Source organism: Pseudorca crassidens, chromosome 5, assembly GCF_039906515.1.
Source record: "Pseudorca crassidens isolate mPseCra1 chromosome 5, mPseCra1.hap1, whole genome shotgun sequence".
Classification (NCBI taxonomy): Eukaryota; Metazoa; Chordata; class Mammalia; order Artiodactyla; family Delphinidae; genus Pseudorca; species Pseudorca crassidens.
The window spans coordinates 143,396,869-143,420,058 of NC_090300.1; the positions used below are offsets into that span (position 1 = coordinate 143,396,869).

The 23,190-nt window shown below is 42.1% G+C and overlaps 1 protein-coding gene across 1 annotated transcript in view; it reads right to left on the reverse strand.

Annotated features, from left to right (window-relative positions):
• Nucleotides 1–698: 698 nt before the first annotated feature.
• Nucleotides 699–23,190, reverse strand: part of LCA5L (lebercilin LCA5 like) — a 40,389-nt gene continuing 17,897 nt past the window's right edge. The window contains exons 3-9 of the mRNA XM_067739511.1: nt 20,606–20,934; nt 14,474–14,988; nt 11,693–11,830; nt 7,630–7,714; nt 6,138–6,244; nt 5,854–5,971; nt 699–1,955 (exon numbers count right to left, since the gene is read on the reverse strand). Coding sequence (XP_067595612.1) covers nt 1,222–1,955; nt 5,854–5,971; nt 6,138–6,244; nt 7,630–7,714; nt 11,693–11,830; nt 14,474–14,988; nt 20,606–20,924 — 2,016 coding nt within the window. The 5' untranslated portion in view covers nt 20,925–20,934 and the 3' untranslated portion in view covers nt 699–1,221. The remainder of the gene's footprint in view (nt 1,956–5,853; nt 5,972–6,137; nt 6,245–7,629; nt 7,715–11,692; nt 11,831–14,473; nt 14,989–20,605; nt 20,935–23,190) is intronic.

Below are 23,190 nucleotides of genomic sequence, written 5' to 3' on the forward strand. Positions count from 1 at the left end.
TGCATCTGCATTAACCAGACCTCCTTGGGAGATAACATTCCTTCTTAATCTTAGGAAGGGTCACAACTGTTTAGGAGATAACCTTCCTTCTTAGTCTTATAAGGGGTCATGATGATGCACACTACTCGCTTCATACTGTAGATCTGGGTTGTGTAAACTGTCAATAATACATCACTTGATATATAGCCCTCTGCCTCAAAAACTTATATAACCGCACTTTGACTTCTAACGGGTGGAACAGTTCTCAGAACTTCCTGAAGGACTGCCAGGTTATAATCCTTAGGTTGGCTTGAATAAAATTTTCCATTTCTTTCTTAGATCAACTATTGATTAATTTTTTTCATTGCCAGTATTACACACCAACCCATAAACATGTTTGGAAATAGTATGGTCTACATTGCAAATAGGTTGCCCTTATAAATAAATGAAAGTAAGTTAATTGATTAACATTGGGAGTACAGCCTCCTTTGTATAGTCCTAATATAAAATAATCTAAGTATAATGAATATATTCATTAGGACTGAGCAGCTAACTTGCATGGACCCTGATTATACCAATGTGCTCTTTTTAAAGAGCAAGATTAACAGAAAAAGGGTTAGGGTACAGGGTATGCAACAGATAAAAAATACTGAATCTTGGGTGTATATGAGGAAAGTGTCACCCACAAGGGCAGGATATTAGATGCCCAGTTTAGCTGAATAAGAGAATGCTCAAAAGTAATTTTCATAAAACCAAGTTTGGTAATTGCTGTGCTTTTTTTTTTTTTTTTAAATAGAGGCTTCTTATATTGTTTCCTTTCAGAGCTGCTTCCGTGTTTTTAAGCTACAATGTAATTTGATTCCTGATAAGGTTCTTACATGCGTGACATGTGTATGTCTTAGGTTGACTACCTTACACTTAACTAGCTATGGAATCCCATAGTATATTGAAGCCATGTAGTAAATCAGTCTTCCAAAAGATAATGGACATGTGTCAGTTGTAGAAGAAAAAAGATGTAATTTTGTGTTTGTTGTCATTGGCTAATATACAATGAACTTCTAAAAATTAGATTAGCAATAAAACAAAGCCTTAATTATTCAAAGTCAATTTAAGTACTGAAAACACACACACACACACACACACACACACACACACACACACACACACATATTAAAACTACGAGATTAAAGGCACATAAGACCAGAATATCAAACCAGAGTGGATTAGGATATTGGAATATATTTAAATAATTATTTTTCTCTTTCCTTCTGTAGGTGAAGATGACTTAATAGAACTTACCACAGTTACTTTAGAGTCTCCGAAAGCATTGCTGGCAGAGGCCTGACTAGCGGGTAGGTGGTGCATCTTCTTACTCTGCAAAGTCTCCTCAGGCCCCTTCATGACAGCAGTGCTTGTTTGGTTCTGTTTTAAGACACAGCCTGATCCAAAGAGTTCTTCCATTAGACTGCTTTTCTTCTCTCTGAAAGCTGTGTCATTTGCTTTTGTTCTGGAAGATGTACCAAAAGAGGGTTCATAGGTGACAGTAGGGTGCTCCAGCCTCACTTCTCCCCTGTGGCTGTGGTGCTTGCCTGTGCTATGAGTGCACCTCGTGCTGCCTGCATTGGCCAGCCCGCTGGAGGCAGGAAGCCCATGATGCAAGTTTTCGATCACTTCTGTGAATGAATAATGCTTTCTTTGTCTGAAGGGTATTTTGATATTTGGAGCAGGATTTTTATCTGGGATTTCACCCATTTCACTTATTTCTGGACTTCTTTTAGACTTTTCATTTACTGTATCGTCTTCCTGACCACTTTCCCCTTCGGGATGGATTACTTGAATTCTTTCTGGTGGTAGTTCCTGTTCTTCTTTTACTAAAGTGGTTTTCTTTTCTTGATCTTCTGTTCTCTCTCTCTGTTGTCCAATATTCTCTAGAGATGGCTGTGCTTCTTCTATATGTTCCTCTTCCTTTGATAAATCTGTAGTAGAAAAATAGTTAATTTACTGACGTTTAAAATGAATGGATTTCTATTTCAAGATGGCATGTTGAACACAGTTATTTACACCTACTGACAAGCACGTTACAATGACAAAAAGGAAAGCAAATACAGGGAAAGGTGGTATTAACAAGCTTGAAATGTTATACTTTCCTAGAACATACCAGATAAATGAGAATTATGAAACCGAAAGAAAATGATATTCATAAACTTTGCCAATATGTTATTAATAGGTGTTCAACACCACCAGCTAGAAGTAGTGCCCGTTAAAACAAGAGAATATTTTTTACTCATCCAATTGGCAGATAATTTCCAGAGTTGGCCAGAATATGGGGACATTGGAACTTTGGTTCCCCATTGGTGGCTTTGTAAGCTGGTGTGCAGTTTGGATGGCAGGTTGGTAGTATCTATCAAAACTTTAAGGGAACATGCTCTTAGACCCAACAACTTCACTCGTAGAACCAAACCCTACAAAGATACACAAAGATGCGTCTAAGGATGTTCACTGCAGCCTGTTTGTGTTTTTTTTTCCCCCAATAAATTTATTTATTTAATTTTTGACTGCATTGGGTCTTTGTTGCTGCGCATGGGCTTTCTCTAGTTGTGGCGAGCGTGGGCTACTCTTTGTTGGGGTGCGCGGGCTTCTCACTGCGGTGGCTTTTCTTGTTGTGGAGCATGGGTTCTAGGCATGCGGGCTTCAGTAGTTGCAGCACACAGGCTCAGTAGTTGTGGCTCGCAGGCTCTAGAGCGCAGGCTCAGTAGTGGTGGCACACCGGCTTAGTTGCTCCACAGCATGTGGGATCTTCCTGGACCAGGGCTCAAACCCGTGTCCCCCGCATTGGCAGGCAGATTCTTAACCACTGCACCACCAGGGAAGTCCTGTAGCCTGGTTTAGTAAGAGTGAAACATCCTGAACATCTGTTCAAGGATTCCTGGTTAAAAGAATTAGAGCGCGTGGGATTGTGGAAAATGAGTTACTGAATGAGGAGGTGAGCATGCACTGCCAGGAGGAGATGATCGCAGAATACTGTTGTATGGAAAGATGTCCCTTCCTCTGCAGATCCTTCCCCAGGCACCGAGGAAGCCCTGTGTGCAGCTCTCCCCTCCTCAGAGGACCAGACCCTCGCGGGTTCTGAGCAAACAGCATCGCTAACGGCGAACCGCTCAGTGAGGCCATCGTTTGTGAGGGAGGATGGGGACAATATCGGGTGTGCAAAGAGTTGGAACATTTCCTCATGTGACTACATTCTGGAATAAAATTATTCACTTATACTCTAGGAGAATGAAAATAATACTAGCAGGAGAAAGAAGTATGTTTCAAGAATGGTGTACTCCAATATAAAATAAAAAGTTAAAAAAAAGTAGATTTAAAAAAAAAGAATTAATGCTGAGCCTGGAAGCCAGTCAAACGTACAATTAACTCTAAATAGCTGTTAATATTATGCCCTATGATACCTGATGAGAATGTTAACATTTGAGAACATGGGGGAAAGTACTTATTTTCCACGATCTCCCCAGCCCCGCCTGGCCTCCCCGCTGCCGCCCAGTAGCGGGTCTGGTGCCTCCTCCGCACCAGCTCCTTCCCGGCTCCACGGTCCTCATCGTGGCCGAAGCGCCCTGCCCACCGCCCCCTCCGACACACCACCTCCTACTTCCTCGCCCCCTGTGCGACCCCTCCTCTGGGCCCAGCGTCCGTGGGACCATCTCTTCTCGGGGTTCCACGTGGATCACTTCCTTCTAGTCTCCTGAGCTGCCGTCAGCTCACCCTCAGCCCCTTCCCTGTCCCCTTCTCGGTGGGGACCTTCTTTCCAGCACCCACCGCCCTCTCGCAGCCCCACAGGTCTTCTCCAAGGGCACAGGCTCCGAGGGCGGGGCATCTTGTCCCCAGGGCCCGGAGCAGTGCCTGACACAGCATATGCGCAGAAAATATTTGTCAAGTGAATGAGGAAACTTTCTAGGACAGTAAGAATTACCAAAATGGGGCTTCCCTGGTGGCGCAGTGGTTAAGAATCCACCTGCCAATGCAGGGGACACGGGTTCGAGCCCTGGTCCGGGAAGATCCCACATGCCGCGGAGCAACTAAGCCCGTGCGCCACAACTACTGAGCCCGCGCACCTAGAGCCCATGAGCCACAACTACTGAAGCCGGTGCACCGAGAGCCGGTGCTCTGCCACGGCAATGAGAAGCCCGCGCACCACAACAATGAGTAGCCCCCACCCGCCGCAACTAGAGAAAGCCCGCGTGCAGCAATGAAGACCCAATGCAGCCAAAAATAAATAAGTTTATTTAAAAAAAAATTACGAAAATGGACTAAAAAATAGGTGGAAAATGTAAACTGACCAGTGACCACAGAAGGAACCGCATGGGAGCCAGTGGCTTTCCAGGGGTTCTGCCCACCCTCGGTGTTATTTAAACCTCGTTCTAAAGCCAGTCTGGCCTCACTGCTAAAAGGTGGCCCCTCCCGGCACGGCCCTGGGCCCCTCGGGGGCTGTTCCCGCGGCTGCTCTTTCCAGGGAGGTTGTGCTTGCCCAGCCCGGTGGGGTGTCGCCCAGATGTCCCTTTAGCAATAACTTAACATGGAAACAATGGGGCAGTGTCATCAACGTTCTGAGGGAAGATGATCTCCAGCCTAGAATTTTCTTTCCAGTCAATTATTAATCAAGTCTAAGTAGAAACATGACATCTCCAGAGGAAATGCACACAGATTTGCCTTCCACGCAAGTGTTCTCAAGAAGCCAGTAGAGGTTGTACTCGTAGGACATGATGGCGTTTACCAGGAAAGGGAAGGACACAGGGTAGGAAAGAGATCTGGTGGCGAAGGGGTGACAGGAACCAGCAGGAAGGGTGAAGGGAGGCCCCAGGACCGCAGAGGGCACCAAGGCAAGGGCTTAAGCATTAAGGGCTTGCACCACCAAGCCCCTGCCCCGCTAACCCCCCAGCCTCCAGTGTCCTTGGTCTGACCTGACCACGCGGGGCCTGGCCAAGCTGTCGCCCTCACTATGGTGCCTGCAGCCTGGGTGGGCTGAGGACCCTCATTTCACCACACAGAGCCCTCTGCTCTCTCTCGGGGGTCCAGCACACGGGGCCTCTCCCCACACCCCATGTGCAGAGCAGCCCTGCCGCTGCCTGTCTCCGATGGGTCCCCAGCTCCCAGGACCCGGCATGACGTTGGCCCTGGCTGGGCCCCGGTGCCTTCAGGGAAGCTGCGGCCAGCCTGCCTGCTGTGGAATCTTCTTTAGGGGCAGTGCTGCCCTTTACTCAGCTGGGTTTGAGATTGAGACTCAGTTTTTTAAAACTGAACATGTTGTCTAAGAATACACATGGGATCGGGAGTTGTGCGGAAAAGCTGGCATAAAATGGAAGATCGTGGTTGTTTGTGGTGGGCGGCGGGAGGGTTATGGTTATGAAGGGCCCACAGGGTGTCCCAAGGGACAGTAATGTTCCACGTCTTAAGCAGGTAGTGGAGTTCGTTTTATAACAGTTCTTTAAATTGAATATATATGTTTTATATATACTTTTATACACACACTGAGTAATTCACAAGTTAAAAAAAATAAAGTAAGAGTAAAGGAGAGGGGCTTCCCTGGTGGCGCAGTGGTTAGGAATCTGCCTGCCAACGCAGGGGACACGGGTTCGAGCCCTGGTCCAGGAAGATCCCACATGCCGTGGAGCAACTAAGCCCACAAGCCACAACTACTGAAGCCCCTGCGCCTAGACCCCGTGCTCCGCAACAAGAGACGCCACTGCTATGAGAAGACAGCGCACTGCAACGAAGAGTAACCCGCTTGCCGCAGCTAGAGAAAAGCCCGCATGCAGCAATGAAGACCCAACACAGCCAAAAAAAAAAGTAAAGGAGACTTTTGAAAGTTGTTAAAATTACCTTCATATTTTCTCTTGGAATCCTCTTGGTTTGGTAGTTTACTGATACAGTGAGAACTTGCATGGATTATTTCAATCGATTTTTCTTTATGACCAATGTTTCCTCTTGTCTTTTTACCCTATAATTTAGAAAAGTGGCAAAAACATATTTTTGGCAGTAGAGGTAATTTTAAATTGTGTTTTATTTAATGAATACAAATACTTTTTGTATAGAACAAGTGAGTAAAGCTTATTTTTGTAAAGATATGTTTAATTAGACACTGCAAGAATTCAAATTTGCTGTACCTTAGTTGTCAAAGATGGAACATCTTCCGATATTTGGGTTTCCTGGTGTCGCATACTTGTAAGTGAAACACTTTTCCTTTCTGCTTGTACTGACTTGGTTGAAGAAACTACAGAACAGGTGTATTATATGTAAGAAACATATTTTACATTTGGAAGCAATACTGACTTTAAATGTAAAATAACAACTGAAGTTTGTAATGTAATTATAAAACAAAGTATAGTAGATGTTTTCTAAAGATTTTCAGTAAATGTATAACATTTGCCAGTTTCACTTTTTGCCCTAGCATCTCGCCTGTTTTGTCTTATTTTGGGCCCCAGAGGTTATGGCGATCACAGTGGTAAAGTACCAAAGAAGCAGGCGTTAGGATGGGTCGGCATTGCCATTGGAGGACACGGCTGTCCCTGCTGGCAGAAGGGATTCAGAACCGTAGCTGTGCAGAGAGTGTGCGCCATCGTGTCTCCTGTGTCAGAGCTCTTGGTTGTCGATGGTTGGATTGCCCACGCTAAAGTGCACGAACGCTAAACCTAGTAGTCACTTTCCTTGAAGTGTTATCCCATTTAAATGACCCCACGTTTGATTTTATCATCTTCTCTGCTGGCTGTTGTTCTGGATTATAAACCAAAAGCAAACAAAGGCAGGCAAGGAAATCTGAGGTTGTTGCCTTGAAAAGTAAACACATAGTTACTTGTAGCAAAATGAGAGGCAAGTGTTCCTACTGTGCCTCTTCTGAGCAGAATCTTACGCTGGGAGATCTTGAGGGGGAGGGAATAAGTACATCTTGTCTTGAAGGAAAAGATACTACTCAGCAATAAAAAGGTACAAACTAGTGATAGTAGCACAGCACAGATGCGTCTCAAAAACATGCTGGCCAAGAGAAGCCAGACAGCAAAGAGGACCTGCTGTACAATCCCACTCATGAAATTCTACAACAGGCAAACTGAGCTATTGTGACCGAGGAAATCCGAGGTTGTCTTGGGCTGGGGCTGGGGGACCCCTGACTGCCAGGGGCATGAGGGGGCACCTCCTGAGGAGATGGGTGGGTGTTCTAAATCTTGAGGGAGGTGGTGGTTGCATGGGTATAAGCACTTGTCAAAACCCATGGAATTGCACGCTTAAAACGGGTGCATCGTATTGGGGTAAACTGTACCTAAATAAAGTTAACCTTAAGAATCCACACAGTGGCTAACAGATCTACCTAGAAAGTCCAGTATTTGGCAGACGTTTTGCATCACGTTGAAAGTTACCGTCTCATTCACCCGAGTAGGGACATAAAAGACTGAGTGGAGGATGGGAACACGGGAAAGCCTCTCTATTCTCTTCTAGCTGTTTCAACCGTGTCACAGTTTTGTTATTCTAGAATCACAAAATGTGTCTCAATGCTTAACAAAAACGAGTTTTTAAAATGTCTGTTATCTTGGTGATATAAGTTAGAAAATCTGACTAGATACTTCAAAATAGATTTCGAGCAAAAATAATTAAAACATACTTTACCTTTTGGATAATCTTCTTTGTCACGTAAATTTCTAAGTATCTGGTTAGTATAGATGTTTCTAATTTCCAGCTCTCGACCCTTCTCCTAAAGAGAACCACAATACCAATATTTCTATAATTGTTTGCTTTTATCAACCTTGATTTCTTGTAAAAAAACAATTTAAAGTGAGCTCAGTGTTCTTTGGATAAAATCTATAGGTTCCAGCAGAAACAGAAATGGGCCATATCATTATATATCATTCCCGACATCAAAAAGCACTAGCTTTAAAAAAAAAAACAAAAACACTAGCTTTTTAACAGAGTAACAAACCATTGTGAGTGGACAATATATATTTTTTAAATTAATTAATTAATTAATTTTTGGCTGCATTGGGTCTTCGTTGCTGCGCACGGGCTTTCTCTAGTTGCAGCAAGCGGAGGCTACTCTTTGTTGTGGTGCGCGGGCTTCTCACCGCGGTGGCTTCTCTTGTTGCGGAGTGCGGGCTCTAGGCACGTGGGCTTCAGTAGTTGTGGCTCGCGGGCTCTAGAGCGCAGGCTCAGTAGTTGTGGCACATGGGCTTAGCTGCTCTGCGGCATGTGGGATCTTCCCGAACCAGGGCTCGAACCCATGTCCCCTGCATTGGCAGGTGAATTCTTAACCACTGAGCCACCAGGGAAGCCCCATTTTTGAATTGGGTTATTTGTTTTTTGGTTGTTGAGTTTTTCCTCACAGTCTCTTTTATTCTATAAGTTCCCACCCTCATCTCTTTTATTTGTTTCACATTGATATTTATTTGTTGTGGAAACAGGGTAGTTTGTGCTGTAGAGTTTGCCACAGTCTGATGTTGCTGATCGCATCCCTGAGGCATTGCTTATCATGTTCCCCTGCTACCATATTTCTCTTAAATTGGTTGTTAGAGCTAAATATTTAATCATATCTAGGTATGTTTTTTCTGGCAATAGTACTCCTTAGGTGGAGGTGTGTACGTCTGTCAGGAAGTGCATAGCATCGGATGGTTTCCCTTTGTGGCGATCATTGCTCAGATCCACTATTTCATTAGAAGTTCCAAAATAGTGATATTCTCATCCTTTCATTCCTTCATTATTGATGGAAATGCCTTTACAAGGAAGGTCTTCCCTTCTCACAAGTTATTTGGTTACTCTGAGTATAGGAAAGGTAAAAGTAATTGTTTCTTTTCCTTTATTTACCAGTTTTTGAAACAGTGTGCTGGTTCCCTAGCATCCCCTAAAGGTGACTGAGTAATCACTGAGGTGTTTTGTTTTGTAAATATCCTTATGAACTTTCTGTATATTTGCTAAGTTTCAATCCACACAGTTATCTTTACTGATCCTAAATTGCCCCATCTTTGGCCAGTAAGAACCATCTTTGGCTCCTGAATCTCTTTGACATTACCCTAATGGTTCTTTGTAGTTTCCTTGCTTCTCTATATGTCCCAGGCTCACGTAGTATAGTTCATGCTCCAGACCTAGAATTTTTTTAAGGTGCCTTAGTTCTTTTTAGTGGGTTATGGATTTTGAAGATGATAGTATGTCATTAGGGGTATTCATTGTTAGTGAGTGGGTCACATTAGGAAATATGTATTTATTTTTAAAGATAAAAATGTATCATAAAATCATACCTTCACTTCAGTTCACAATCAGGACTACAGGATTTTTATTTGACCTTATCCTACTTCTGTATTTTCTTTCTTCCATCTCCCAAATCCCAGTTCTCAGTGACACCAACATAGTTCATTATGTGCTTTATCCCATAAGATACATACAACAGTCTCAAAATAACCGTACCAACTCTGTCATCAAGAGTGTATTTCACTAGGCATATGCAGTGAAATTGACGTGTTTTAAGTCTCTTGGAATGGTGTCTCTCTGTGACATTATGCCTACACTGGAATACACAGTGGGCTCTTTTTTTTTTTCATTTTACTCTGGATTTTTAGGGAACGTTTTTTGATTTTTTTTTTTACATTTCATTCTGCTTCATAATTACACAAAATATTTACATATTTCCAAAGTCAAATCTACCAAAAAGATATTCAAGGAAATCTAGGTTCTATAGCTGTCCCTTCTACTCTATTTTTTCCCCATTTCCACTATTATCCTACTATGCTTTTTTCAAAATAGAAGCAACTTTGTAGATATATTTGTATTGTCTCCTTTCCTTACATGATGGCATACTACACACTTCCCTCTGCCTTCCTTTTTTCACTTATCAATATATCCTGGCGATTACTCCATATTACAACATAAAGAACCCTCATGCCATTTTACAGATGCACAGAAATCCATTGCGTATATTTACTTTTCTTTTTAAAATAAATTTGGATGTTACTGAAAATAGAATTTTGTATCTTTCTTTTCATTAAGCATTTCATTAATTATTAAGCTTTTCTCCTGTCAAAATTGTTTTTTAATGACTGTATAGTATATATGTGCACATGGCTGCATATGAAAGCACAAACTTTATTTTAAAATTCCCTGATTGTGTCTCCATATGTGTGTGTGTTTGCTTTGACCAGTGGATCTTGAAGCCTCTTCTGTTAGATTCTAAGGTAGTTCCTGTAGCCACGCCCATTTTCTGGCATATTCTTCTCTCTGAAGTTTCCTGAGGCTCCAGAGAAGAATGAAACAGAACTCTTTCCCCTGCTTTACAAAGGGAGAGTTTACATCCAACTTTCTTCCCTGTCTCTGAGTGCTCTCAAGGCTCCTGGGAAACCTGTATTTCCTATTTGACATAAAAGCTAAAGATTCTTGTCTTAAAGAATCATGCTTAAGATTTACTAACTGAGGCTTGAACGACCTATATTTCTTAAGTATTTTATCTAGCTTTTCCAACTTGTTGCACATTTTAGAAATCTTGAAGGCAGAAAGAACAAAAGTCTGAAAAGTAAATTTTTTTAATTTTTTTTTTTTTTCTTTTGGCTGCACTGCACAGCTTGTGGCATCTTAGTTCCCCAACCAGGGATGGAACCTGGGCCCCGGCAGTGAAAGTACTGAGTCTTAACCACTGGACCGCCAGGGAACTCCCCAAAGAAAATATTTTTAATTCTCACTTTTAGGGCAGATTTTTAAAAAATTGAAGTATAGTTGCTGTACAATATTATATGTTACAGGTGTACGGTATAGTGATTCACAATTTTTAAGGGTTAAACTCCATTTATAGTTATTATAAAATATTGGCTATATTCCCTGTGTTGTACAATACATCCTTGTAGCTTATTTTATACCTAATAATTTGAACCTCTTACTCCTCTACCCCTATATTGCCCCTCCCCCTTCCCTCTCCCCCCTGGTAACCACTAGTTTGTTCTATCTGTGAGTCTGCTTCTTTTTTGTTATATTCACTAGTTTGTTGTATTTTTTAGATTCCACAAATAAGTGATGTCATAGAGTATTTGTCTTTCTCTGTCTGACTTTTCACTTAGCATAATACTCTCCAAGTGAGGGCACATTTTAAAAGACAGTTTTGTAAGCATATTTGCAAGTGAGGCCTTAAAATGATTTATGTATATATAAAGTAGATAAGCAACAAGGATTTATTGTACAACACAGAGAACAATATTCAATATCTTGTAATAAACGATAACAGAAAATAACCTGAAAAAAATATAACTGCATCACTTTGCTGTACACCCGAAACTGACACAATATTATAAATCAACTATACTTCAATAAAAAAAATGGAAAAATGAATTTATGGGCTACAAAAATTACTCTAAATATTTTAATGTTATAAGTGAATTTTTTAAATAGAAAAACTTATTTTGGGTTCCACTAAAATGTTAACAAAGTACAATATTACTTCATGTGATGAGATAAAAATGATAATAAGTCTTGTGAATGAATAGACAAGAGTTTTAATTTTTCTAATTACATATTCACCAGGCTGTTAACTGATTCTCATAATTTCAGATCCTCTGTTCATATGGTTGTAGGGAAAAAAGTTAATTTGAGAAAGCTATACTTGAAGTTAAGTAATTCAAAGATATATTAGGCATAAATAGCTCTGATAGTTTGGGAAGCAGCATTTCACAAATTTTGTTACATTTTGCTTTAAAAGAAGTACCTTAAGTTTTTGTTGAAGGTGTTTTATTTCCATTTGCAGAGTCTTTGTAGCTGCTTGAGCTGCTAAGGTCTTCTGGTTCTCAAAGGCCAACTGCCGAGTAAAGGCTTTATTGTTCAGCCTCAGTTGTTTCTCCAAGCTCTGAAAATAGTATATATTTCAACTCTCTGGAACCAGTGTAGTATTATAAAATAATTCGACTCTAATGGAACTAATTACATTTATGAAAAGTGCAAAATTTTAATACAGTTTTAGTGGATGGCTTGTCTAGAGGACACATATTAGAACTAAATATTACCACACACACAAAAAGCCAAAAAATTCCAGATCCCAACTCTAGGGAATAAATATCATGTTTCCAGCCTAATGTTTTTTTACACTCTGGAATTTGGTAAAAAAAATTTTTGGAACAGATCCTGAAAAATCAATAAGTAAAATCAACGTTATACTTTACAACTAAACCTAAGCAGTTCTGTTGAAATGAAGTATACCACTAACTTAGCATGGTGCACTCCGTGAAAACCTTTCAAATCTCTCTTGCCAAAGGGTTGACCAGCGTCAGTGCAGACCATCACGCTCGGACTGTGATTCTCAGATAACTGAGACGGGAAGTTACGATGGGGTCTCACAGAGCCACACCACGTGGATGAATTATAAGCCAATGAAACGACTGACTTAGCACAGTAACCATCTATAAATACGAAGGACTCACTGTTGCATATTTGCCTTCTCTGTGGAATGAGAACTGTTTTACTGGAGAACTGTTTGAGCGGGTCTTTGACAGGAACTTGGCCAAAAGGCCTTTTCTTTCCTTCTTTTCCATAAAGTGTGGTTTCCCTCGTTACAACATTAATACTTTCTCATTAAAGTGGAAAATATGGTAAGCTAATAGGGCGAAATAATCGCTAAAAATCCCATTTCCTAACATATTAACATTAAAAAAAATACCGACATGTTTTGGCCCACAAACTTTTTCTCCCACCAAATGCCCTACAACCAAATGAAATTTCTCATACAACCAAGTGCCTCCGATAAGAAAATAGCTAATTAGTTCTCAAATTCTTTTTGGTTTTGGTTGTAGTTTAAAAACATGAGCTACTTGAACATGTTTGTGTAAAAAATATGTAGATGAGATACAAATACATTTACTTTTACATGACAGACAGATGCTAAGATGGATCCAATCCTACCCGAAAGGCCAAACTTTAGAAGTTTGGTACACTATTTACATGAATGAAAAATGAGGTGGCTCATTATTTCCTGTAGCTTCCATATCCATTTTATGTGAAAAAATTCTCTTTGAAAATAGAGGAGGGTTTCACCAAAAAAGAAATAACAGAAAAAACAGTGGCTGAAATGAACTTGATATCTTATTATTATTTCAAGATCATTGAAAATACTTGTGTCTCACCTTTAGGGAATTAAACAGTAAATCACTTCCATTTGTGTTTATGTCCATAGAGACCAAAACTACCTAATGTAAAATAGCAGAATTCTCAATATGATCAGAGTGTTCTCCCAAATCATCCCTTGTAATGTAATCCCCAGGCTTTTGACCACCATGTACCCTTGAGGATTATCTATCTATTCATTTCTAAAATTATTTAAATTCCCTTTCCCTATCTGTCCCCAGGAATATTACCTGGGGAAATTTTCTATTTCTAGGACATTAGAAATGTCTCGACAGACTGATGAGGGACAGAACAAGGAGGGGGCTGGCGAGGAGATGCACTCAGGGTTTAGGGAAGTAGCCTTTTAAGAAGGCAGTTTGGAGTAGAGGCTTGCTTTCTAGGAGAGGTTTCCCACAACACAGCACAGCACAACCCCCTTCAGCATGTGAACAAACTCCCTTGACCTCAGCAGCTGGACTGCCTGAGAGAATGGTCATTTCCAGATAAATGAGCCCAGCCATAGCTAAGCAGAACCGCACAGGGCCTTCCCAGGACAGAACCCCTCACCCCACCCCCTGCAGTGTCCTCCACCTGCCTCTGGTCTGTAGAAAAGCTTTATCCTCTTAGGCCTTTCCTGAGTTCCAAAGAGTAAATTTAATCAGAGAAATGAGAAAATGAAGAAAGAAAGGAAAATAGTCAAGAAAGACAAAGTAATAACAGTTTAGCCATTAAACAAAGTAAAGGAACTTTAGTCCCTCCTCAGGGCCTACAGTTAATATTCTGAGCCATGTCCTGTGAGCTGTTCTGTAGATACTGAAACCCTATCAGGTAGAAGAAGTTAACTGCATGCTGCCCACCAGCATGGAGACTGCAGTCGGGTTGGAACCAGAAGGCTGATGATACTGACTCCCGATTACCTCACCACCAACCAATCAGAAGAATGTCCACAAGGTGATCACACAGCCCACATCCCCCCTCCCTCACCCTGTCTTTAAAAACCTTTCCCTGAAAGCCATCAGGGAGTTTGGGCCTTTTGAGCACTAGCTGCCTGGACTCCTTGCTTGGTGCTCTGCAGTAAACACCTTCCTTCACTGCAGCCCAGTGTCAGTAGATTGGCTTTACTGTGCACGGGCGAGCGGACCCGAGTTAGGTTGGGTAACATAGCCACAGGACCTCTCGCTCAGTGCACAACAGAAGGAGCTGTTTCTCTCTCTCCTGTGCCCCTCCCCTTCCCCTTCCCCTTCCCCCCCCCCTCATCAGACACCACCATCCGTGTGCTCTTGCTCAGCACAGCAGCTGGTAGTGCTTCATCCCACAGGCATATATGATGAATGTGCACCCTCTCTCTATTAACTTTGGAAACTTAACGTTTCTAGACCTCTGAAATACAGACCTGTATTTGTCTGTCATTCCCCTCCATTTTTGTTGTAAGAACAGACAATCTTTGAGTAAGCTCATCCCTCTCTGCAAGATGTTTGTCTTCAGAAAGTTTCTGCAGTGCCTGCAAGGCATCTTTAGTCTTCAACAGCTCGCTGTCTGTTTCTCTAAGTTTCCCAGACACGGCTCTTTCCTTTCCCTGGGATTTCCTGAGTAGCTGCCTTAAAGTTTTTACTTCGTTCTGATGTTTAACCACAATTTGAGGTAGATTATTTTGTGAATTCTCATATTTTCCTATAGCTTTCAAGTGCTTAAGCTGGAGTTGTTTCAGAAATTGGTTTTCTGCGACGGTGGCCTCCAGCTTGCGGTGTAGATCGGCTAATTCATTTTTCAGTTCTTTAATTTTGTGAAGCCTTGCTGAGAGTATGCGGTGAGTTATGGCATCTCGTCTCTGGGCAGCCACATTGATCTGAGAATTTAAAAATGGTGCATTCCAGTTGTGCTTTTTCTCCACCGCGATCTCCTTCTGGCCTGTGTAAGCAGATAATCCAGTTTGTTACTAGTAATGTGTATATAGATATGTAGATATGTAAATATACAGGCGTGTGTAATGCCCCCCGCCCCCTGCCCTCACACATATACATACACACATGCCAACTAGAAGGGGAAGGAACTAACACTGAATGAACACCCATGCTTTAGGCTGGGTACTTTATGTTTAGGTATCTCATTTAATACAATCCTTTAACGTCAGTAGTAGTCTATTTTAGAGCTGGAGATTATAAGTCATTTTTCAAAGGTTACATAACCACAAAGTGACATAAAATGAACTGAAAACCAGGTCTTCTCTGACTCTAAAACCTGTACTTATTTCTATCATAAAAGGTATACTGAAAATCATAATACTCGATAACATTTACTAAGGGTTTACCATATGTGAAGCATTGAATTAAATGCTTTATGTAGATTATCTGACGTAATTCTTCCAACAAAACGTTACAAGGCAATCACAGTGTAACATTAGAGCCTAATGTTATATATATGATGATCTCATATATTTAAAAAGAACCTTAAAAAGCCATTAAACTGCTTAGAGTATTCATATAAGGATTCCATCTCTCAATAAACCCAACACAACCAGTTTTTCCTCTGTTACTTTTGAGTGAGCACTAAATTAACCAGTTAGATGGTTTGTATTTGGGATTCTATTTTGAACAAAAAGCATCTAAACGATATTACACGAAGCTTATGTAACCGAATTCGAGTATGTCAAATGTATGTGTAACCTCATTGTATTATTATCCCATTTTAAAGATGAAAAAACTGTGCTGAGTGATGTCATTTATCAATGGGCACACAACTGGTAAGTGGTGAGACAGACTCACGTCTATGTACCTTTGTCACTGCCCCATATGTATTGTATGTGCATCTGTATGATATTCATATGTGCATCTGTGTATGTAACTATATGTGTGTGTGCATGTGCACATATTAGTATATCTATACTCTGAGAAAGAAAGAGATTGAAACTGGATTCTAGAATCTGAAAAAAATATTGTCCTCATCGTGGAGAGAGAAAGGCTCTTAGTGGCCAGTGTCATTGGAGTCCTAACCCTAAGCTATTGGCCGAGTGTGGACACATCATCTGAGACATGGCTTATTAGCATGTTTGGTCTAGGTGGTGGGAAAGGCATTTCTGCCTGTGGTGGAAACAATGAGTCAACAGAAACAGAAGATGCTTTCTGAGGATAAAGCATGTGAATCTTGAGCATGACAGACCACACAGATTTCACAGTGATCACAGGATCAGTATCAAATCAATAACCAATGGACTGTCTTTACAACTATGCCTCCAGAGGTTTTTATTTTCCCACTGGGAACAATGTAGTAGGGGCTATGGTTGAATACTTGAGTATCTTGGAATAGACTTTTGAGCACACTGAAAACTGGGAAGCAGAGGTCAGACTCTTAAGACACCTACTAGAAGGCCAGAGAAGAGGTGTCTGTGGTTGTATCAGGCCGGATACTCTAATACCTTGGGCACTGGCTGGGGGAGTTCTAGACCCAGGCAGTGTGGATCAGGCTGGATGAAAACAGGGGTGGCTGAGGGCTCTCAGGCTCCACACCATGTCCGGCATGATTGAACTTGACCCCAACTTGTAATGCCTTCCAGCTCTTGGGTGGTGTGACCGTGGAGGAGAAAGAGATTCTCCTGAGCCTGGAGGGATGAGGGGTGGTGGGTTCCGTGGGCACTGGAGGCTTGTGTCCCCACCTCATGCTGGACTCGAGTGATGGGAGGGCAGAGTCAGCATGAGTGGGGACTAAACCCCACGGGCATGGGGCACTGGCCAAGGCCCCAGGTCGAGATGTGCACCGAGGGCCTGGGTGCTTCGAAAACAGGAGGTGTCAGCCTTTTAAGGATCACATGGGCCTGGACAAGGAACACAGCCGTGATGAAAATGGAAGGGCCAGAGACCCTTCCCCAAACGTCCTTGTCTGTGTAAGGCCCCCCATACGCCCTTCATTCCCCGAACATAACTGAGATTCAGTGTCTTACCTACCCTAGTGGGTGCGTGTGTGAGAATGAACCAGACTGTTTTGCTTCAGGAAGGTAAATATCCCACTTGCATTGGAGTGATGTAGAATGAATCCATACTATATATGTCATGCATGCTTGTATAATAATAAAGGTTAGGAAACTTGAAATAGGGTTTAATCCTTAAAGATTTGTATCTCATTATCCTAACCTATACGTAAGAATGGTAAAGCTTACAATTTCTGTCCCATTTCACACAATAAGGCAGATTTAGCTGAATGATTTAGCTATTCTTAAGATAACTAATTGTTAAACCACTAAGCTAAAACACTTAATTCACCAAAAACATGTACATTTAAGTCCATGTTAGCCAAAAGAGGACTCTTCTCATTGCTTAAGAGTAGGCATGCTTCCTACTACAAAGAGTGAACTGTGTTCTTTTGAATAGACCTAAGGACAGCCGCGCACTCGCCTCTTCACCGGCTCCAGCCCGTCCATTTCCCCAGGTGCATATCCTCATCCTCAGCCCCGCTTTTTGTGTGTGTGTGTGCGGTACGCGGGCCTCTCACTGCTGCGGCCTCTCCCGTTGCGGAGCACAGGCTCCGGACGCGCAGGCTCAGCGGCCATGGCTCATGGGCCCAGCCTCTCCGCGGCATGTGGGATCTTCCCGGACCAGGGCACGCACCCCTGTCCCCTGCATCGGCAGGCGGACTCTCAACCACTGCGCCAACAGGGAAGCCCCTGCCCCTCCTTTTAAAAGCACGATTGTCCTCCTGTCTCACTGCTGTACCCATGCTGTCTCTTCACCCGTTTTCCCTGGCCCCGTCGTAGCCCCGTCTCCTGGTCACTTTCCTCTTTGGTCTCTCGGTCCCATTCTGTTCGCGAAGTCGTCCACACCCTCAATCTGGTTCTGGTCCTTAGCCTGAGCCACGTCCCTGCTGGCGCTGGCTCTGTCCTCTGCCAGGTTCTCTCTGTCTTCCAGGTCACCTTAAAAGACGTAGCTCACTTCCTTCAAGGACCAGGGTAAGAAGAGGTTCAAAGGCAGGCCTTTCCCTTTCCTGTTCTCCAGAGCCCTGGCATTAGTGTTGGAGAGGGCATCCCCTCAACCCCACCGCAGGGCTTCCACCTTCCCCCGACTAAAGACAACAGGGCAAAAGCTGTCCAGAGCAATTGAATGCAGTAGAATAACTGTTTTCTGTATACCAGTTTTGGAATGACTATCACATAGTTTAGCACTGTGTTGACAAAACACATCAAGGAGGGATATATAATTGAAGGAATTCTGAAAGTACATTTTTCTACAAAAGGAAGAAAAATCAAATTATAGGAATATATTGTTCGCTATTTACATTGATTTAAATAAATCTCCAATATCTGACCAGAGCAAATATCCTATCATACTGAAGTCCTCTTTTTATCCCTATAATTTTTCTCTATGAAATGTTTTTCTGCTATAAAATTTGCTTTTCTAAGATGGGAATTGAAAATAATCTCTGATGTTACTATTCTTGAGTGAATTCTGGGTCTGTAGTGGTGGTTCCTGATCCAGTGTTACCAGCCCCTGAGGGTCAGAGGTCTACTTTTATATATAAGAAAGCTGAACAGAAATTGAACCTTCACTGGAGAATGGACTGCACTGGCTAAAACGTAACGCCTTTTTGCTTAGAATTACATTAACCCAGCATTAATTCATCAATTACTTGCTGATTAAATTTTTTTGGCAAACACTTGCAAAACATGAGCTGGGAGAGAACAAAAGAATAAAAGAATAAACCAAGAGACACTTTTATCATTCTGTGACAAAGCTTGATGTTACAATGAGTGTTTTAAGGTCATCATACACCAGTACGAGGATCCTCAGGGACATATAATTTGGGTTAATGATGCAGCCAAGATTTGCTTAAAATAATTTCAGAGTATTTATACACGAAAGCGTACCCAAGGGAGAGCAAGCCCTCACTTGGATCATGGAATTTAGGTTCTAGTCCCCTGTGAAGTGACAGTTCATTTAGGCTGCTCCCAATTTATGAACAGGTATCTTGCATAAAGGACACAATAAATATTTGTGGAATAAATAAATGAGGAATCAGTTTTTAAAAGTCAAATTATAAGGTGCTTAGAACTCAAAATACAGTTCGTTTCTTGTAGAAATGGTGTTATAAATGCTAACTGCATTCTCACGCAGTCCCACAAAAGCCCAGACTCCACGTAAGATGTAGTATATCGTTTGAGGATTTCTTGTCATAAACCCCTGGGGCCAAACTGTTTCTGAATTTTGGGGGGTTTATTCTTCGTGATGCATATATAGTATTTTCCAAAGTACGCCCAGTAGGGCTGGGGACATCACACTTTGTTTTTGTAATGAAATTTATATGATTATATTTTGCACAAAGTGAAATAAATAAAGATGAATCTCATGTCAGTTCAAATCAGGTTTTTGTTGCCAAATCAGTGTTGGTGCCAAAGATATAAAAAACGTTTGGTTTTCAGAGTTCCGTAAATTTCAAATGTGGCTGAGGGAGTATGACTGTAGAGCCTGTCCATGATGTATGTGCTGTTGTGATTATATCTACAAATGCCCGAACAGACTTCCCATGGCAGAGTCTTCTGCCCTGGGCCTTGCCAGGATGTGTGGGACTTCCACCTCTCCAGAGAAAGGGCTGTTAACCTTCCGAGAATCTGGATGAAAACTATGGGTCCTTCTCCCTAGAAAGTTCACAAATGCAATTAAATACACACAAAAATGCAAAGGATTCCCTGGGGTTTGCAGATGTGGGTCTTAGACGAAGAATCCCTGCTCTACAGCTGGGAAGAAGGGCAATTGAAGATTGTAGATCTTCACTGGGGGTCCTAGGCACAGCTGGTCATGGCAGGCTGGGGATGGGAGGCAGGTACTGGGTAAATGTGACACTACATGTGCTCCAGTTAGAGTAGGCTCTTAATTATTTTCCAGCTACTGAGTGGGCAGTTCTGATAGTCACAGTGGAAAAAGAGTTCCAGCTATTTCTACATAGGGAATATTTATAAGCCTAGGATTGCCTGTCTGGGAATAATAACCGCCTGGGCAGGGGGCGGGGAGTGAAGAGGTCTAGGATGTTGCAAAGCTAATCCCAATTCGGATAGCTAGGAGCTGATGGAGTCCTTTTAAAATCCACAGGGAAATGACATTATTAACAGCCTCTTGAACCATCCTTGTTTCTAAAGAGCATCTTTGCCAATATGCCTCACCGGACGTGAAGACCATCTTCCTGGGGTGCTGAGACAGATATTTACATTTCATTGGTGATTGAAACCTTGATTCTTCAGCTGAGATGAAAGGCAAGAGGCCAGTGAATTCCAAGTACTGTGGTATTCTGTAACAAGTCCACCTGTTAACTAAAAACCGCAAGAGGGCTAGGCTTTATGTTTTAAGCCTAACTTTCTGTTATTTTGTAATTATCCTTAATTTTTCTATTTCCCATTCCTTCTATAAAAATTCACTTATAATGTGTATGATTTACAATCTGGAAAAACAATAAAACTGAATATGGACCACTTCAGATAGTAGTGCATTAAATAATAATGTCATTATAACCAGAAATTTGGTCTTGGTTGGGAAGTTTTGCTTCTTACCTTTAGGTTGGGAGATTTTAGAAACATTATACTTTTTCTTCTCCTTTTTTGCTTTCACTACAGGCTTCTCTAAATAATTCTTTTTAGCCGCGGTTTCTGAGCATTCAGAGAGAAAGTCTTCTGAATAATCGTAGTGAGAACTTGAACTTCTGCAGGAACACTGAGATCTGCTGTAATCAACACTCTTGTCGGAATCGTTGCTGTTCCTGGGAAAACCTGGGCGGCTGCTCTGGCATTTTGCAGACCTCCTGCCGTTTTCTAAGGCCACACTGGGGAAATGTCCATCTAGATTCCTTTCTGTTAGATCAGCCAATGACATAGTAAACAACCTAATAGAAGAAAGGTATTTTTAGATTTATAGCTATTGACATTGAAATGAACCTGTGCTTTAATATATTTAACTATAAATGAATAATTAGGAATACAAAACAACACATTATTTTGAAGTATTTTCTGGAAAAATTTTCAGTTTGGTTTTTATATTTTTTTCTACCTAAAATGTAAGACTCCTGAGACTGGACTTTGGGGAGATTATATTCACAGGAAATATAAAGTTCACATCAGGTGACAACAATGACAACAATTTAAAAGTTAGTGAATTACAGTCTCATTCTCTAAGGCTGGCTGTTTTGTTTTTTTTTTAATTGAAGTATAGTTGACTTACAATGTTGTGTTAGTTTCAGTTGTACAGAAAAGTGATTCAGTCATATGTATACATATATATATATATACATATACATATACATGCTAGAACAAAAAAAGAATGCTCTAAGTCCCCAAACCAGTTCTATTCCCGAATCTTTCTGTAAGAACCGCTTCGAGCTTCCTTAGACTCAGTCTGAACTGTGTTTGGCTCTGGGAAAGGGTGATCAGGCACTGTCTGGAAGATACCAAGGCCTCTCCACTGGTTATCAAGAGGCAGAAGTAGCCCCTCACTGTTGTCTACTGGATGCTGAGGGTCACCTAACTGCAGACATTCATTCAGCTGGGAAAACAACCGGGTGATTCTTCCATGTGTAGTCAGTCACTTTTCCTTCCGCAGAGAGTGATAAAGAAGGGAGTTACCACGTACCTTTCTGAGGCTGTCTTTGGAACGCACACAGCGTGGGGGGCAGCTTCTAAGGGCCTCCGCTGACTCCCACTTCCTGGTATAATCCCGTCCCCTCCAGTGTGACTCAGGTATCGCTTCCAAGGTAAGGTAACTAAAGGATTCTGACTTCCTTCTTAATCACCCTCGCTTTTTCTCTCATTTGCTCACATTGATGGAAGCCAATTGCCGTATTGTAAGCTGACCCACGGGGAAGCACACATGGCAGAAAACTGAAGCCTCAGGCCCACAGCCAGGGAGGACCTGAGGCCCTCCGTCGATCGGGCTGCAGGAGCGGAATCCTACCACCAGCCATTCGGGTGAGCTTGGAACTTCCCCCCGAGTCTGGAGGTAACTGCAGCCCCAGCCGACATGCTGAAGCAGCCTTGCGGGACATCCTGAGCCAAAGGACCCAGCTGTGCCCGGATTCCTGACCCACCGGATAAAAAACGTTCGTTGTTGTTTTTCCAGCCAGTAGGTGTTCATTTGAGAACGGGAGACAGACTTATAAAACAGCAAACTTCCGTGTGAATCGATCCCAGGAGGTTATGAAACCACAGTGATCTTGCAGAAAAATGGAAGAACGGGATTTTATGCTAAACAACTTAGTTTATTTAGGTTAATAGATGCTTTCTAGAATGTGTATTTACTTAATTTTGAAAAAATCTATATAATACCATATTTTCTCTATCTCTAATCCATTAATTTTAATAAAATCATGATCTTATCAAAGTAGTTTTTTGGAGTGGTGGCCGAACACACTGTTGTTTTCAGCTGTTAAGTTTTGGGGTGATTTGTTACACAGGTGTAGGTCACTCATACACTCAGATGTATCTTCCCAGGGTGGTTCAGTTTCCAAAAGAGTTACTTGGGCTTAACACAAATTATACCTACCAGAGAGAGAGAACATTTTTATTTATTTTTTAATTTATTTGGCTGTGTCAGATCTTAGTTGCGGCTCACAGGCTTAGTTGCCCTGAGGCATGTGGGATCTTAGTTCCCAGGCCAGGGATCAAACCTGCGTCCCATGCATTGAAAGGCGGATTCTTAACCACTGGACCACCAGGGAAGTCCCCCAAGAGAGAACATTTTTAGAATTCTGAAAATCCCAGGACCCAGAACTGTTCTAAAATTTCTACTTATATAATCGGAATATGGGTTTGTTTGGGTTCACCTGTGAGAATTCCATTCTAATTCATGAAACTGAATCTAAGAGTCATCAGCAAGGTAAAACCAAGTTTGATTTTTTTTGTTTTTTTGCGGTACGCGGGCTTCTCACTGCTGTGGCCTCTCCCGTTGCGGAGCACAGGCTCCGGACGCGCAGGCTCAGCGGCCATGGCTCACGGGCCCAGCTGCTCCGCGGCATGTGGGATCTTCCCAGACCGGGGCACGAACCTGCGTCCCCTGCATCGGCAGGCGGACTCTCAACCACTGCACCACCAGGGAAGCCCCCCAATTTTGATTTTTGGCTATTCCTAGTCAGCATGTACCTTGAAAG